At 38.3% G+C, this 19,654-nt stretch overlaps 1 protein-coding gene across 1 annotated transcript in view; it reads right to left on the reverse strand.

Moving 5' to 3' along the window:
- The window catches only part of LOC117490490 (polypeptide N-acetylgalactosaminyltransferase 10-like), a 58,806-nt gene that overhangs the window by 23,715 nt on the left and 15,437 nt on the right, over positions 1 to 19,654 (reverse strand). Inside the window, exons 3-4 of the mRNA XM_034140249.1 lie at positions 18,834 to 18,972; positions 14,808 to 14,974 (exon numbers count right to left, since the gene is read on the reverse strand). Coding sequence (XP_033996140.1) covers positions 14,808 to 14,974; positions 18,834 to 18,972 — 306 coding nt within the window. The remainder of the gene's footprint in view (positions 1 to 14,807; positions 14,975 to 18,833; positions 18,973 to 19,654) is intronic.

The following is a 19,654-nucleotide window of genomic DNA, read 5'->3' on the forward strand; positions in this document are numbered from 1 at the left end:
GTTGAAATGAAGTATTGCAGCCATTTGCTCAACTGATCCCATCGGGGAGCAGAATATAGGAAATGAATTGGGCGATCAATTTGCCAATGGCAGGCTTCCATCACATGATTGCTGATAGCACAGTTTGCCACCATGAACCCAATGAGTAATTACAGGCTCAGTTTCAGGCTGTGATTTTATGACACAAGTCTCTTTCATTCTGAATAACAATCAATATTATTGTCAAATACAACAAAATAATGGAAAAATGTGTCCAGTTGACATCAAATGCAAAATTCACTTCACCTTTCAATTTATTGACTCAGTTTGTTCCAAATACGAATGTTTATACCAATTATGGCTATACTGTACACAGCTTGTTGCAAGCGGCATAAATTGCTTGGCAAGTGTACTTGTGTTTACTTCTAATGGTTGCAAACAAAAAATAGAAAAATATAACTATAAATATGCAGCTAAATACAATCTGTGCAAAAGGTAATATATTTTGCAATTAATTGAGCCTTTGCAATTTACTAATCGAACACAGTAAGACGTTTCTTTTGATGTATTGGTATTATATTCCCTTGGAATTTGGCCCTTATTGGCATCCATCACAACTGGGAATCCAAGATGGAGGAACAATTCCAAAGCCCCAATTTAAGCATTAAAGGATGATTATTTGCTACTTTTTACTGATGGAATGTTTTTATTTTATCAACTATTCCAAGTCCATAGCATAAGGGATTGGTGACAATATGAATAGTGCAGTTACTGAACTCATTCTGTTGGATCTATGAGTCAGATTTAGGAGATTTGTAGATCCTATCCAAAGAAAAGCTGAAGGCACATATGGGACTCCAGCATGAAGGCATGCTGTCAAGCACAAACTTTTATCTTACATAAAAGTTCCCTCTTTACGCCTCCTAACATCTTCTCTTCTCTGATGTGGAGAGGAAGGAGGCAGCTTTCTATTATTTTCTATTTCTGTGTGACAAGTTACAGCTACTTTCCCTGCCCCGTCTGGTCATAAATCCGTGAAATGACTTGGGTTCCATCAGCAGAATTCATTGCTCAGCCTCCAACACTAAGCTGGCAGACACACACGCCACAACAATTTAACCAGTGTGACCATCTTAACAGAGCAGCAGGCAAGCTGAGGGTACCACTGAATTATTATAATCACGTTAGAAGAGTTAGGCAATAATGACAATCATTTGACAATAAGCTTGACTCAATGTTTTGTTCACCAAGATTTTTTTTAATTAGGGCATTAGTCTTCTCTAAACCCAGATCTTAGATATAATCTTGGAAAATCCAAGGTGATTATCTTTTTTGCTGCTTTTTTAATATTGATAGGGTCGGGTTAGGGTTAGCCCTAAGTGTGACAGATAGAGGACAGGTAAATATTTGACATAGTGTATGGTGGGTTTCAATTTAGATATTTCACAATTTCTAAGGGTTGATGCTGTATATGTAGAGAGAAGTAGAAACAAGGCTATATGCAGTACTGTACTGTTGTCTTAAGCTCTGATAGCAGCACTTACTCATTCTCTGAATCCCAGCGTTCATGCTCGAGCTTCAGAGCGAGAGAGAGCTAATAAGAGAGACTGGGGGGCATTCTACACTGACATGGTGAACTGGCCTCAACAGAAACCTGTAATTAAAGGAAATATGAAGAAAGTGTGAAAACCAGGAGGAAAGGTGACAGTGTAGTGAAAGACTGAGTGGGTTTTATTATTTGATCTATAACACAACTGACAGGTCACAGCATGTAGGAGGGAGCGGGCAAGCGCTTCATTGCAAAGTTGTAATGTACCAAAGGGTGGAAATTAAGAGAAGAAAAGGAAAAGGAAAATTCTGCCAACAAATGTCCACTGTTATTTGAAAGCAGGGGTGCTTTTTATTGGAAAACAGGCAAGTTGTGTAAATTAAAAAAATCGAGAAAAACACCATAATAGTGCTATAAACACTACTAATAGTAATGTATTTCTTTACAGGGTCAGAACTGGTATGTGTGTGAAAGGGAAATAGCTCATTAAAATCCATCTGGACCGACTAAAGAAGGATGTGAACACCAGATTTGCATTTTTCCAGAGGGACCAATCTCTGGTGAGGATTAAAGGGGTTTATGGCAGTGCTGCTTTTATTCGACTCTGTTTTAAAATGTTATTTTATATTTGTGAGCTGGTTCTTTTATTTGGAACAGTAAATAAAACATGGAATCTAGTTGTAACGTCCCTAACAAAAATTGAACACCAACAAGCGGAGTAAGGAGCCCTGCTGTTTACATGACCTCATTGGTTTCAAAACATCTCACCAAATGACTGCAGTTGAATATTTGCCAACTGGCTAACACAACAATTCTGATCAATATGCTTTGCTTCAAATGAAACTGAAAACGAAATGCATGCACACAAAACAACATATCAACCTTTGAGTAAAATGAGCAGCACATTCTTTTTTAACCGCTGTCTAGAAATTATATTGAGAATAAACTGATTAAGGATAGGAGATACGTACAAGTCTCATGCAGTCTAGTGGATGATTGAGTGATTTATCACATCATACAGTCATTGCAGCATCACTCATCAACCCCCCCCCCCCCCCCAAACAATTGCCTGGGGACACTGAAACTTAGCTATGTCCTTGGTGGCTAAACAAAAAAAAAAGCCACATGTGTGACTAGATAGATAGATGGTTTGAAGAATGATAGGACAAAGGTTACTCCCGAGATAGTTTTTCCACCATACCTCTGGGGCTCCTGTTGCTATGATACCTATCTAAAAATCACTGCCACCTGACAAATAGCATTTGTCATCTGCGGCTTCTGTGAAACAGACGGCAGCTAAACATAGAGTTAGTACATGTCTCCTGAGAGCAGCTTGGACCTTTGGATTTATTGTTTGGAAATCTGTTGAAAAATCTGTTGACGGATTATACCACCACTGTTTGTGCTTTAAAGCATCTGATGCTGAAGTTTTATTTAGAAATGTGGACTTGAAGGCATTAGCTTGAGCATAAAAGTGGGAAGGGGGGACATTTGTTCAGATGTAATGTGAGGATCAATGTAAGAGAATGATTTATTTCCAACGTGATTGACACTTCTCAGATGTGAGAGAGTTGTGATCCTCAAAATATAACAGAAACCTTGTGCTAGAACTCACTGAGCCATGGAAGAAGGGTAGCCAAGCCTTAAATATTTGGTCTGCAGCAATACATTTCAGTATAATCTTTATAGTGTGTATGATGGGCTCTCTAGTGATATATGTCGATTTTACTGTGAATTTTTATATATTTGCAGTTAATGTATTTTAATTTGTATTATATTTGTATCTTATGTCTTTTAAATATTATTTAACTCAAGTGTCATGCTTCATGGCTAAATAATTTCCAAATTTGGAATGAATACTGTATCTATCTATCCATCTATATATCTATCTATCTATCTATCTATCTATCTATCTATCTATCTATCTACTGTATGTATGTATGTATGTATGTATGTATGTATGTATGTATGTATGTATGTATGTATGTATGTATGTATGTATGTATGTATGTATGTACGTATGTATGTATGTATGTATGTATGTATGTATCTATCTATCTACCTATCTATCTATCTACCTATCTATCTATCTATCTATCAAAAGGTGATTGCTGAAAAATGTTCTGAAAAGCAACTATAAACTCTGTAAGCAACTACCACTGTTTGCTAGACGTTTCACAGATCTAGGTTGATGGTGGGGAGGACAATAACTTTAGACTTTCTGATATTTGTTTATACTGGAGGCGGTTATCATGGTGATTAAACAGCGAGAACAAAAGAGGAGAATGGGTTGAATTGTACTTTGATGACAAGTGATATAAATGAGACCGAAGAGAACAGCTGTTTCATATTAGTTGTATAAAGAAGAGCGAGAGATGTGGGGGGTGATATGGAAAATGATGCTAACGTTCAGCAACACTGGAGGGATCCTTTAAAGACCACATTTATAAAACTGCAGGTCATTTTTATAATTACAACATCTGTAGCCTAATCTTAATCACCTTACAGGCAAACCACACAGTGTTAAAAAAAAGGCCTCATCATGAGTTAATTTGCTTCAGGATAACTGTTACAAGCAGTGGTGGTGCATAATGAAGTTATAAATATAACAGCGCATTAGTATGACTGTAGGGTCTGTAAGCTGCTAAGCAGAGCGAGGTTACTCAGCGTCAGCAGAACTGAGATAGGGTTTCTTCCTGTTTGTGCGTGTGCGTGTGCGTGTGCGTGTGCGTGTGTGTGTGTGTGTGTGTCTGTGTGTGTGTGTGTGTGTGTGTGTGTGTGTGTGTGTTATGAAAGGACAAGTACCTTTGGGTGGGCTGGGATGTTAATTACTCAAACAGATTGACTTTCTTTTGTGAATGTGAATTAGATCAGGAACTGCTGAGGAATATTTATCTTTTATTTCATCTCTCAGTAAAAAGAAAGTCTATGTAAAGCCCCATACAACAGAAACAAACGATTGTGTTAAGATAGCTAGTTCAAAATTAAAAAGCCTATTATCCAGATTTCTAGATATGTAACATTTTGACACATTATTTTGTTTTATTTTACACAATTTCGAACATGACTGTTGGGCAAAAGCAGCTTGACATATTTGAACTGTATCTATTCTTCTACTTAGATGTTCCAACACTTGTGTTACAGAAGTTGTCATGTGGGAATTAGCTTATTATCCCTCACTACCACTCTATAAATTACCAAATCGTAAATACTCAATATCTAATTTAAGGATCTGTGCTCACCTCAATGATGTGAACAGAAACAACATTTAACTACACACACTTGCTTCTCGTTTAGAACACGTCAACCATGCCTTTTTATTTAAGCGAAGGATAAATCAGAAAGTTTTCCAGGTAGATTGCATTATCCCAGCTAGTGACTTCATGAGGATTTAGAGCCTCATTTAGCTAGCTATGAAGCTATTAATGACCTGAGATAAACAGTTTGCAGGTTGTTTGGAAATCAAAGAAGCAATACAAGTGCTTAAGAATCAGACATGAGATAAGCCACAACAATTAAAAGCTCCCTACAATTGTATTGTTTCAACGTTTTTGATCTACCAAAGATTGTCGGATGAAATAAAAACAGTTTTACGGTAACACTTTATATTAAGGTACACCAATTAACCATCAACTATAGTTGTTAATTAACATGCATATTAGCAGTATATTGGCTCTTTATTAGTCATTATAAAACACTTATTAATGCCTTATTCTGCATGACCATATTCTACAAGTAATAAGCCATTAGTTGAGAGTTTTTCCTCAATAACCCTCTAATTAGTGCTTATTTATTGCAAGTAAGGAAGTTGTTGTACATGAGTTTTGGTCTTAATATGCGCTGCTCAATATGGGCCTAATAAGGCAGTAGTACCACAAGAATAGTAATTCTCCCATAATAACATTTAACAAATATGATCTATTCTTATGTAACAAGACATTAAACTATAAGTGTTAATTGTGTCTAAATAATTCAAAATTAGGTATTTCTATCTAAGAATATGTTTTGGGGTATTGACAGTTCAGCTACCAATAGCAAGGTGATATTGACCTGTATGTTTCATATTTGCACATTTATATATTTGTACAATTTGTACTGAAGGTTAGACAGGAAACCGGGTACAGGAAGTAGGAGAAAGTGAACTGAATAGCATGGCAGTAGACATCCATGAGTAGACTGCTACTAATATTCCGTAAAAGTAAAAGGGTCAAGTCCGTCAGAAAGCAATGACTGTAAATGTAAGTGTAAGCCTTACAGGCTAGTATGGCGTTAGCCATACTAGCCTGTACACATGCTTATTGCACAGCTAGCATTAGCTATATTTACCTTGTTTACACTTAGCGGTCCTATGTGTTAATCTGTGTGTGTTACTCTTGCATGCATGAGATAATTAAGTGCCTTGTAACTTCTTTTTTTATAGTTTCACTCCGTTTGAATGTCAGTGGACTGCAAATAAGTCAATAAAGGAGCATGGCTGCTCATTCCCTGGCTCTCAAAAGAGTTTGGCTGGCTGTTTAATCTATGTTCACACTGAGACAGTACAACACATAGAGAGAACATTACACCTATTGTGTAAGTACATACAAGCAGGTCACACAGTATGATCACAAAAACATAAAATCAGTTACAAATATGTTTTTATTCAAAAGTGCAGGCTGTGTTCTCAGCCTTGGAGAAACTTGACATGTTTTGGTATGTGTCTGAACCTCTCTTTAGTGGTTCATTAATAAAACATATATTTCAACGTGTGCCTACTTTGTTCATGTACTGTTGAGGTTAATTTCAGTAGTTGTGAGCTATAATGTATTTTGCAAAGTGTGAAGAGGAGGCAACTTTAGAATAGGGAACTTGTTCAGGTCAATTAGAGTCAAACTACTAGCTTATTGGTTATGAACAAGACTTCACTTTAAAATAGGGAACATGTTCTTAGATAGAAATACCTACTTTTGAGTTATTTAGACACAATTAACACTTATAGTTTCATGTCTTGTTACATAAGAATAGATCATATTTGTTAAGTGTTATTATGGGAGAATTACTATTCTTGTGGTACTACTGCCTTATTAGGCCCATATTGAGCAGAGCATATTAAGACCAAAACTCATGTACAACAACTTCCTTACTTGCAATAAATAAGCACTAATTAGAGGGTTATTGAGGAAAAACTCTCAACTAATGGCCTATTACTTGTAGAATATGATCATGTAGAATAAGGCATTAATAAGTGTTTTATAATGACTAATAAAGAGCCAATATACTGCTAATATGCATGTTAATATATATATAACCTTAATATAACGTTTTACCGAAAATAATTTCTCATCTTGGTAAATGAATGTATAAACCAGAAATTAAACTGAAACTCTGAACCACACTTCACATTCTAATAGATCACTTTTTCTCTACGGCTTTGTAATGCACTTAATATATTATGCAAGGTTTCAAAGCTGAGTATTGATTTGTGGTTTTCTGCAAAGAATCCGCCGGGATTCTGCTCTGCAACATTGTAATACCAGCAGGTCAGCAAGAGGCGATTAAAGTTTACTTTGTCCTTGTTTCTCTGAAGCCTTAATTACAGCCTGACTTGTATCTTATCAAAGAGCAGTGGCAGAGAGAGGGAGTGTTAGAACAGATGGCCTGCAGAGGTTAAATCTCTCTCCTGCAGCTGTGTAATGTGCTCCCATCCATCGTAACAACACAGGGCCCAGATGCATCCCATGTTTCAGGCTATTTTCACACAATTGAGTTACTCTTTACTCCCCACCCAGGGGGACGTGTGAGGGTAGACGGGAAGTGATGATGTTGGATTTTTTTTTCCTAGTCTCTTACGTATTTGAGAGTGAAACATTATAGGGTTTGTTTCATTGTTTTAAAGCTCTAAACGAGAGCATATAAAATAGAGCTAATATTTTATATGGGTGGTATCTTTTGTGACCTATTGATAGGAAGACGTCTTCTTTACCCAAGGATATATCTACAGATGTGAATCTGATAATATAAATATGTTTCACTGGTCATTTTTCTTTACATTCATCCTTATTTTTTTCCTTTGGCCAATGAAAACCTAGATAAAGCTAGTTGTGATTTCAGTGTGCAGGTACTCCTTAAATGGGGATTTCACATTGATAGTAAGTCATTTGAGATATAGTATCTATATATATGTTTAGTGTCTGTATCACTGGTTTAAAACATGTATTGAAATGATACTATGCTATTGTAAATCTATTTTAGGCCTTTTTTATTTCCACACCACTGAGCAGCGTTTGGTCTCCGAGCTCTGATGGGTGTTAACCTCTAAATGAGTCTGAGGCAGCGGAACATCTCATTACCGTGGAGACGAGAGGTAAACACATCCTTCAACGAGGGACCGTGACAGAGAGCACTAATTAACAAGGAATTAAACACTTTCTTCAGAGGGCTGGTGAAGGGAGAGTGAAAAAGGAGACAAATCTAGGCACACAAAAACACAGAGCTATGCAACAATGGAGAATAGATGTTTACTGCAAAGAGCCACAGACAAACAAAAGTAAAGCCACACATGCTCACAAGGGTGGACCAGAGCGGAACACAAAGCAGTAGACATCTTCTTTTTTTTTTAAGATATGAATTCATTTTTATCATTCCATTGATAACTGGGGAGCCATCATTAAATTACCACTTCCTGTCCTCAGCAACTAAAAGGGATCCAAACAATCATGTACTCTTCTAGGTAAAAACATGTATCTATTTTCTGAATGACTAAATTTAATGTGCATTTTTTATTCAACAATTCAGCCTTTTCTGCAGCTTGTGATTGGCCAAGTTCCCTTAAGATGTTGAGCAACAAATGTTAATGTAACTTAACCTGTTAAGCCCTGAGCCTGTTTTTCAGGTCTCAGGCTCGAAAATTACATTCCCAGAACAAATGACCATATCTTCCCTTCTAAAAGGGTTACATTAATAATCTTTTTTCTCAAAGTAATGATAAACCTGTGAGTTGGATGTAGAAAAGTCAGAATCAATATAGATGTTTTTTATTTTAAAGAAAATTCAGATTTTACATAGTAAAAAACTGTAAATTATAGTGTCCGTCCAAAAATTCTTTTTTACTTATAGTGAAAACCACCCTTGGATGATGGGTTAGTAGACTAAAAGCTTTAGGAATCCAAAGTACAACATATAAGTACCCTGTATCAAGATTGATGCAAAACAAGTGACATTTGACCTTTTTAGAGAGATTTATCAAAAATAAACCACTTCTGGGGTCATTTGGATGGATTTTCCATATCTCTGGCCCCCATTGCTCGATTTTGATGGTTGACACCTCTTTCTGACCGTTAGAGCCAATAGAATCGAAGGGGGAGTTCCCCACACACACACGTTGTGAAGAGACAAGGTGGGGGCTTCGCGCATGTAATTTTCAATCAGAGTGAACCTATCTCTAGCTTTGACATCTGGAAACGGAAAAGCAGTTTTAATGCTTATGGATTATCAGAAATCATTTCAAAGGGACACAGACACATTAGATTAACCTATGGATTAACTTCAGCAGCGTTTTTATCGTTTTAATGCCATTGAAGACCACTTTGGAGAGACTACAGAACCAAGGTAAAAATGTTAGCATTTTTAGCTACCTAGCGTCACCTGTTTTGATGTCCGTTTTTGCTTATAACGTCGCAAATACGTATAATTCAGTGGTAATGTCGGTGTCAATCGATTATGTGTCACCTCACGATGTGAAACGATGTGTTGGATGTGGTGAAAAGATAAATAATAAGGTTTTGTGAGTGATTTTCGGTGCAGTAAGGCAGTGGTTCCCAAACTTTTTGTGCCCAAGGCACACCAAAGGACAAGTAAAAATCTCAAGGCACACCTATGGTGCAAAATAGCCCTTATAACACGTGTTATCACTCATATCATGTAAAATATCTGTAAATGTGCATAATTATTTACTAATGCCAAATAAAATGTGACAAAGACAACTATATTACTCATTAAATATTTATTAACGAAATATTTCAGAAATTATAAATGTAACATTTCAGCAATCAGCATTGAAACATGTGCTATTGTAAATATTTTTGCTGACTTACAAATTAGTGAGATACATGTGCCTATCGGGGCGCACAGATTTTTTTAATCCTTGGTGGCCCTTTTAAATAGTTATTAGTTAACCTGAATATTTCTTCTCCCGTAGTATGGCTTTCCATTTCTTTGCAGAAGAAAAACGTCTCTTTGATAGAGTCAGCATCAACATATCTGACGTTTGCCAGAAGTTGGGCAGCCCCACTTATGTCAGTAGATTTGTCTATTTGTAGGGAAAATCTGCCGCTCGCCTGCAGTTTCTCTGTCAAATGTTGCTCAATGTCTTCTGACATGTCGTCGATTCTTCTTTTGATTGTATTATCAGACGACGGCACTTTGGATAGCTCATTTGCAGCATCTGGACCCAGCATGATACCTACAATTTTTTTGCAAGCGGGGAGGATGAGTGTCTCCGCTATTGTGTGAGGTTTCTTCTGCTTTGCAATGAGCTCCGCTAGCATGTAACTAGCCTCCATTGCCTTTTCAGACACTTTCACACAATCCAACAAACGGTCTTGCTGCCTCTGGTTCAGATCCCGCGCTCTTTTGAAGTAGGCCAAGTTTCTCTGAACATGGAAGGGATGTTTGGTTTCCAAGTGCCTCTTCAGCTTGCTTGGAACCATGTTCGCATTAGCTAACTTCTCCCGACAGACGACGCACTCGGGCTGAGGATTGTTGACATCCCCGGTCCAACTGAAGCCATAAGACAGGTAACTGTCATGATACTGTCTGCTGACAGTTTCTTTCCTCTTTTCTTTCGGTGGTGGGTTGTCGGCAGTCTGCACTGGTGGTTGGTGGTTTGCTCCGCACAAGAAAGCGCTCCATTTTCCCTCTTGCGTGTTTCTCTGTTTTAATGTTGTCCTTCAGCCTTCGATGTGTCACGGTCGTATAATTCCCACCTGCAACTGCGTTACCTGCGAAATATGGGGTTCCGTGAGGATTTTTTTTTAAATAATTGTTTTTAGGTATAGAGTTTGCCTCTGTATTATGAAATGAGTGCATACAAAGTACTGATATAGTAAATTAAAAAATAATTATTTTTGTGTAGTTGTATATTGCAATAATAACGTATGGTTGTCACAAAATCCCACGGCACACCCGGACTTGCCTCACGGCACACCAGTGTGCCGCGGCACACAGTTTGGGAACCACTGCAGTAAGGTGTTAGCATTTTTCGCTCGTTGCTAATTCAGAGGCTCAGTGTTAGCATTGTGGGTTTTCTTTTGGAAAAAAAAAAAAAATTATCAGTTAGATGAGTTTCTTCCCGTTACATGGATATAAAACATTCATAGTTTTATTAAATGAACATGCCCTCAGACACTGTTTCCTGCAAGATGTTGCGGCAGTGCCCCGGTACCGGGGTCTCTCGGGCTTAACAGGTTAAAGAACTTGGAATTTGGGAAATTAGTGTTCTATATTCACTGTCCTAACCAAAGTTCTAACTGCTTGGATTGACTCCTAACATCGTGAGATTCAGGCTTTAGTCTTCACACCATGCAGATAGAAACACACACACACCCTCGCAAAAGAAACTACTACTAAATGACTTTAAATGCTTTTAATAATTGTCTGTAACATTGTCCTATTAATTTACCTTCTTAATGCAATACAATACAGACTACAACCTGTTAAGCCCGAGAGACCCCGGTACCGGGGCACTCCCGCAACATCTAGCAGGAAACAGTGTCTGAGGGCATGTTCATTTAATAAACTATGAATGTGTTATATCCATGTAACGGGAAGAAACTCATCTAACTGATCATTTTTATTTATTTTTCAAAATAAAACCCAAAATGCTAATGCTGAGCCTCTGAATTAGCAACGAGCGAAAAATGCTAACAGATTACTGCACCTAAATTCACTCACAAAACCTTATTATTTATCTTTTCTGCACATCCAACACATCGTTTCACATCGTGAGGTGACACAGAATCGATGGGTACATACATTATCACTCAATGATACGAACTTGCGACTTTATAAACAAAAACAGACATCAAAACATGTGGCGCTAGGTAGCTAAAAATGCTAACATGGTTTACCTGTGTCGTAGTCTGGTCAAAAGTGGTCTTCAATGGCATTAAAACGATAAAAACGCTGCTGAAGTTAATCCATAGGTTAATCCAATGTGTCTGTGTTCCTTTGAAATGATTTCTGATAATCCATGAGCAATAAACCTGCTTTTCTGTTTCCAGATGTCAGAGCTAGAGTATAGGTTCGCTCTGATGCAAAACTGCATGCGCGAAGCCCCCACCTTTTTTTTGTACCATGTTAGTGAGTGGGGAGATTCCCCTTCGATTCTATTGGCTCTAAGGGTCAGAAAGAGATGTCAATCACCAAAATCGACCAATGGGTTCCAGAGAAACGGTAAAACCCCATTTCCACCCAAATCACCTCAGAGGTGGAGTTGTTTTTGCTAAACCTCTCTAAAAAGGTAAAATGTCACTTGTTTTGCATCAATCTTGATACAGGGTCCTTATTATATGTTGTACTTTGGATTCCTAAAGCTTTTACTCTACCTTACCATCATCCAAGGGTAGTTTTCACTATAAGTAAAAAAGAAATTTTGGACGGACACTATAATTTACAGTTTTTTACTATGTTCAATCTGAATTTTGTTTAAAATAAAAAACATCTATATTGTTCTGACTTTTCTACATTCAACTCACAGGTTTATCATTACTTTGAGAAAAAAGATTATTAATGTAACCCTTTTAGAAGGGAAGATATGGTCATTTGTTCTGGGGATGTCATTTTCGAGCCTGAGACCTGAAAAACAGGCTCAGGGCTAAACAGGTTAAAAGGCTTGGTAGGGTACTTGTAACTGAGCCTCTACAAACCCCTCACACTTGTTAGTGTACTTGAGTACATCTAAAATAGAGTACTCTTGAATCATATCTGAATAATGAGACTATCTTCTTTTCTTTTTTAAATCTAGTTCAAGGAAACTGATTAATGGAAAGTGTGTGTAATATAGGGATTGTGGATTGAATACCATATCAGGCAAGTGGTGAAGCATTATATAGTATAGCCTAAAGCAGGTACAATGTATATGAGCCGCCAAGTCTCTTCTTTCTTCGCTTGGGTGAGAGAAAGATTTAAAGGCCGCTTAAATGTACTTTAGGTCGAAGCTAGGGTATTGTGTGGCCTGTCAGAGAGCTCAATAAAATAGATTCACTGCAGGGCAGAAAGATATGTCCAAGCATTATTTAACATTTAACATTGGGCTTCTATAGAAATGACCACAGAAACTTTGGAAACAGATTTTTGATACATGTGTTGCTTGAGGCTGTTGGAGTATATACTATCAGGCAAAATACTGTACTGATACTACTTTGTTTAGCTGCAAAAATGTCTCACTTAGTCCTCAGATAAAGTGTGCAGTTTCTAAACCGAGCGAGCCCTAATAGTTGGTAAAGCTGACTTTGCATTTAATTAAAACATGCCTCATTTAAAGTAAGCTGCTCAGTAGATAATCTTACATAACTCTTCTCTACACCTGATTGGATAATTGCACCACTCACTGGATTAGTCTTGGGTAACGGAGCGTCCACACAGCAGGGTTAAAAAAAATCTTGGAGGTGGGCGTATCTGAAGCTTGGGGATTTTTTGCGAGCAACGCGACCAACAACCAATCACATGAATCTCCCGCCCCCGACATACGAGGCAAAAAAGCCCGAAGTAAACTGGATATAAACTCCCCAAACAGGCGAAAACCTACCACTGTCTCTGCCACCTCCCTCCATGCCTGGCTCCTCCGGTTTGTATCCTGGTAGGTAAATAGGGACTGGTCATAAAGCACCGGGTGATTCCCTACCGCTATAATTAATTTCTCCTCCATTTTTTGGAATATGAGGAAATGACCTGCGGTATGTCTCTCCCAGCATACACGCGGTTTGATTGGCTAGCGCTTGAACTGTCAGATTTGCATAAACGGGATTTGATTGGCTGACGCTCCCACCTCAGCTTCAAAAGTTGAACATTGCTCAACTTTTGAATCCTGAAAATCTCCGCTCTGCTGCCCACAATGCAGTTTGGCGAAAAGTGAGGCAAAGTGACATCACCCGATTCAAAGTGAATGGGCAGAAGCGTTGGAAGATTTGTTTAACGCTGCTGTGTGAACGGGCCGTAAGAGTGCTGCTACCATGAAATCTTTTCTCTAAATTAAGCTCAGAAGGATATTTTTGGGTATCAGACATAAATACACATTGAGGTTGCAGATCGAGTGTAGATGTTATATATAATATTATAAATATTAAGCTTAAGTAGTTATTTGCAAGCTACGGGTTGCATAAAGAGAGTATCAGCATGTCAAATTAAGCTTAGACGTTTCCAATTGTCCACTGATCAATGTAGTTTACAACTCAGGGGTTTAGTCTGTTTCATTATGGATGGTTTTTGTTTCTAGAGACAAATCTTGAACAAATTAGGATGGCTTTGTAAGGCTGAGAGTAAGGAGGTCAGACAGACTGAGAATGTTCTAAAAGCCTATTGGTTGAAGAGATAGTGTTTCAGAAGTGCATGAGGAGTCAGAGGATGTTTGAAGGCCATCATCTGAGCCCTTTGCCAAGTGGTTATTGAGTCTTTGCTGCTGATCGATAACTTTTCTTTTATTATTCGGCTTGGAAACTCTCTCAGCCCCCTGATAGATGGAGAGCTATCTAACCTGTCAGCACTGTCAGGAATACATATGAGATCCTCTGACTAGAAACTGGAAAATGAGCCAATGCTACACACAGAGGCTTTTGGATGCCTCAGATCGCTCAATTGACAGTAAGATACCACTGTTCTTCTGCCAGTGTATTGCCTTTAGTGTTCTAAGGTTAACACATCTCACTTATCGCATTCATATAATTGAACATAATGAAAAAAGTCCCTGATGGAAACCCAGTGATACCCTCTACATTGTTTCACTGAATCATCTTTAATCTTTAGTCACACCAAGATCCACTATCTTCAGTCTCACAAAGAAATACATTTTCATATCTAAATCCAGCACCACAAATATGTCTGCACACAATAACCCATAATAACATGCTCAGGTCATGGGCCTCATGAAACCCTGTGTAGTGTAACACTTTCAACCATAAGTGTGGAATCAAAAATCGATGTCATAGCTGTTCAAATATCCATTACACACAGAAAGAAGTGACATAAATCAACTTGTTTTTCTAGTCTGAGGAGATGTTATCTGTGATGTGTGTGTCTTCTGTACCTTTGTCGCTGAAGTCGTCGACCAGGATGATCTCTGCGATGAGCTGTGGAGGAGAGCGGTTGAGCACGCTGTGAACGGTCCTCAGCAGCGACGACCAGCCTTCGTTATGGAATGGGATGATGATGCTGGTGTTGGGCAGCTTCTCTGCATACAGCTTTGGTTTACAGCTGCAAACAGGCAAAGTGAAAAATATAAAATATTAAGAAATACCCCAATGTAATACTTGTAGGGTGGCCATTTTACTACTATTTAATTTATTTTCATTTTTATTTATTCGGTTCATGGTATGCACAACTTAATGTATAACAATTATTTACAAAACATGTCTCTATAAACACACCATACCCGAAAAGGAGCAGGGAGAAGAAAATAATCTTATATTACCTGCCGCTTTCTAAGAAAATAAAAATAAATAGAAATAGTTGGTCTGTCCTTCATATTTTCTTATTCACAGCCAATCATAACGGTATCGTAGGAAAATAAGAGAAACACAAAAACGTAACAACAAAAAAATACTTAGTTCCCACTTGTCAGTTAACGGAACAAACAATAAAACAACACCAACATCTCCATGTTTTATTAATCCACCTTATTAAGGGAAGGAAGCAACTTCATTCACACCCTCATCCTGCAATCGACTGCTCAGCAGATCCCGGGTCAGTGAGGTGACATATGGATTCAGTGCTCAGATGAATGTGTTTGAGAAGGCTGATAAACAGCAGCTCTACTCAGCTTCCTAAAATCCACAAGCAATCTTCTCTGAAACCGTTATTCAATCTATTTTTTCTATCATTTGCTATTACAGTGAAAATTGTATTCGCTCGCCTCTCGAAGAGATGATAACAAAATAAATAATGAAAGAGCCCATTTGGTTTTATAAATTAAACACATTTTGGTTTTGGTACCAAATTGTATCCTGTTGTGTTGCACACAATAATGTAGATGATACATTAATAATAAAACAGATGATCAAAATCTTGAAAACAGCAGCAAAGGAAAAGATTGCTCTACATGGATAGGCCTCCTGTTATAATGATGATTTGAAGATATTGTGATCATGGCATTGTCTCCTGCCAGAACATATAAAAGGTAATGCAAACAACAAATCCCCTTTTAAAACATGATGCCTGAGTAATTGTTGATCTGACATGGATATGCATGATATTTGGTTAGGTCTGGACAAACATAATGACTGGGATAGGGATCACAGTGTTGTTGAAATAACAAATTCATCCTTTGTTATCATAATTAAAAGAAACCAATATTGACTGTTGAGAGAGATATTAAGTGGGTTTTAGTCTGGCTCTTTGTTCTTCATATCTGGACTTTGAGGCACTATAACAACATATCATTACTTCTACCTTTGCTAAGGGCCAATGGTGCATTCACATGCTCCTCAGATGGATGCATTTCCTGAATTGCAACGTTGTTTTCCCAATTCATAAGCCTTAAATAGTCACGTGGAAACATCATAGATGACAAAAAATAGATGTGTGGTATTGGTCAATGTGTTTAAAAAAAACTAAAAATGAAACTATAATTTGAGTGTCCGCCCTGTGTTTCAGATATGCTCCAAATTGTAATGTGTTCTTCCTTAGTCCATGCTACACCCATCGACAAAGTTTCATGAAAATAGGGCCTGTCTTTTTCCTTCAATCCTGCTGAAAGACAATGCAACAGCGAGAAATAACCAAGCTATAACTATAACCTCCTTCCTTGGGCCAGGTTAATATTATAAAATACTAATAGTAAAACAGGAATTAAATAGGTCATTAGGTGGAAGCAACAACTTTAATAATAAGTCAGCACAATTGAGCTCAGTGCAGCCTGTGCATTGAGGCCATCAGAAGCAGCTTTTATTGTATTATTTGCAGCACATACAGCGGGTATCAGTTGCCGTAGTTGTTAACATGTGCTCGGATGACAGGTTACAGCGATCACCTTGTACGCGATGATTGTAGCGAGCGGCGGGACGCCTGCAAAGGAGCTAATCATGGAGAGAGAGTTATGGCCCCTCGCTGACGGAGAGAGAGAGAGAGCGTGTGTAGTGAACTGTGTCAGTCGATCAATGTCCGTGTTGAACATCGGCCTGCGTGTTATTCATTCAAATATGAACGCTGGGAGAAAGGCAGAGGGAGTGATAGGCAGGCAGCAGGCTGGTGACTCTTAACAAACCCTGTCCAATTCCACAGGGGACAGAGAGTGTGTGTGTGTTTGACTGTGTGTGTGTGCTTCAATTAAATCTTGTCAGAGTGCAGAAATCGAATGTGTCACTCGCAGGTCTGGGACTTGCTGCCTCTGAGGCACCGACAACATGCCAATCAACAAGAGGCAGACGCCTGCAGGGCACACAGGGTGAAGGAATTTGTGGCGGGGGGGGGGGGGGGGGGGGGGGGTTGGGTAGAGCAGGTGTGTCCATGTGATTGGTCACAGGAGAGAGAGAAGTGTCTGCCAACCACATGGACTACATCAGTCCTTAACACCATTTACATGCAACATATTCAATTACAGGCTGTGGCAGGACTATGATTATAGCAGTTCAGTCAGACAACTCACGTGTTCCTTTAACATGTTTATTAGAAGCAGCATATCGTTGAGTTTGGCGTCTAGGCTCGGGCCTCATCACTCCACAGATATACATAGCACGATGAGTGATGATTAAATGACTAACCCCCCCCGAGCCTACAGGTGGAAGCTGGGGTGGTGGTGGGGCAGGCAAGCAGCAGCGACGTGGAAGTAGCTGCAGCAATAGCAGCAGCAAGCAATGCATAGAGAGAGATCTGGCAGGTTAAATAGAGCGGCATATTAAGGAGACTCTGTTTGGTTGGTTGCAGAGTGGCAAGGGGCGTTATGTATGAATGCAGCATAAGTGCTCGAGTTGACTGCCTGAACTAGCTCGCAGGCTTCGCCCCATTTGTCACATAAACACTTGCACAGATAATGACTGTGGAGAAGGACCTGACTTAGTTGAGTCAACTGAAGACTTGGTTTGACTTGAGATATAACAGCAACATTATTGAAGACTAAGCCTCCTTACATTTTAGAAATGTGTTTAGAATGACCTTGTGTTGTAAAGAAAAATTGATTTGTAAGCAACAGGCTTGATCGTGGTTAAATATAAATAACTCTAATAATAGCTTTGAACATTTTAGGAAATGCTGTGTCATTGTAACGACCAGCATTAAGAGACCTGAGGGACTTGGATCTGAACTTGCAATCTGCTAAAAAAAATGTAAGACTTGACTTACACTTGCCCCAAAATATGTGCATGTATGAGTTTTCAAAATGAGTGAATTAAATAAGACACTTAACCACCATAAAACCAGGATTAACATTATCTCATGCATATATATCAGTCAGCTTTGGAATTAAATTACAAGCCGGATAAACAAAACACGCACTTGAAATGATTTGTTATATAAATCTGAATACCTACCATCACAGAAAGTTACAGCAAGAGTCTAGGAAAACCTGATTTCTAAACACTGAAGTTAAATGAAATAATGGGAATGGTCAAAAGCCAGATGATAGTCCTTGTCAGGCAAAATAAAAAACTGTGATTAAAGGCCTTCCTCAATGCCATTGTGGGATTGAATGTGAGCACATGATTCACAGGTGTCTGATTATATTCTGGCTTCAAAATCCCAAACTTGAAAAATACTTTCTGCCCCAGCAGTAATCCTTTACAAATACTGCACCAAACATTCTCTCCACCACCTGCTGTTCCCATGAAGATAAATACACAGGCGAATCTAAAGAACTCACAACAACTTCCCTATTTCTCTGAATAAAGTGCAATGTTTATATAAAACAAAACAACACATCGATATCACACCATCAGGTAATCAAAGCCATACTTTTGATTATGACAGTATTCATTTCAGAGCCTTTTGACATTTCACCATCAGGCCAATACACTTACATTCATTGTCGACTGTACATTGTAAGCTCCTCGATGTGTTTTAAGAGTGTTTTGATACATTTACGGGAATGCACACAGACTCAACACACTCATACAGGACTCACTTTGGATGGCGGATGTCAGGGACGGATCGATTGAGGGAGATCCGGTCGCTGATGTAAATGTTGAATCCGTTCTCCCTGTAGGCCTGGTCGACCCGGTCAGTTTCTGTCAGAGGAAACGGCTTCCCCTGTTCACCGTTACCTGCATCAAAAACATACATATGGTCAGTAAAAAGAAGACTCTTTATAAAGCATCCTAGACACATTTATATAGAGTCAAAGACAACTTCAAATGAATGAATACATACTAGGTACGAATGTTAAATTGAGATATATGGATACAATAACTACAATTTCGGCTGCATTTAAATATTTACCAAACATTGTGTCTGTTTTACACAATCCTTAAAGCATGCTGAACCTTCAAAATTCTATGTCTATTGAGACAAAATCTTTATTTAAAAAAAGAAACTAGCTATATTTATAAAATACATCTAAATTATTGCAGTATTCAAGCACAGCCATTTTTATATTTTTCTTGGTGAATCAATGTGTGGAGTCTGGTCTACGAAATGTCAGAAAATAGTAAAAATAGAAGGTTCCCAATTACAAAATGGACAGTTTAATATCATTAATGACTAAGAACATCAGCAAAATCTTCTGATTTGGAGGCAAAATGACAAATCAATAAAATATATAGGAATACGATTTCAGTCCATTGAGTAATTAATTAAAGGTAGGGTAGGTCAGAATGGAGAAACCAGCTTGAGTGCGCTAGAATTTGAAATTACACAGCTTGACACTCGTGAACTGTCAACAGGAGGGTGGGGGAAGCCTCGCTGCGGGGAAGCAGTGTGTGGACCTGTCAGCACAACTTACATAAT

This window comes from Trematomus bernacchii, unplaced genomic scaffold, assembly GCF_902827165.1.
Source record: "Trematomus bernacchii unplaced genomic scaffold, fTreBer1.1, whole genome shotgun sequence".
In the NCBI taxonomy this organism is placed as follows: Eukaryota; Metazoa; Chordata; class Actinopteri; order Perciformes; family Nototheniidae; genus Trematomus; species Trematomus bernacchii.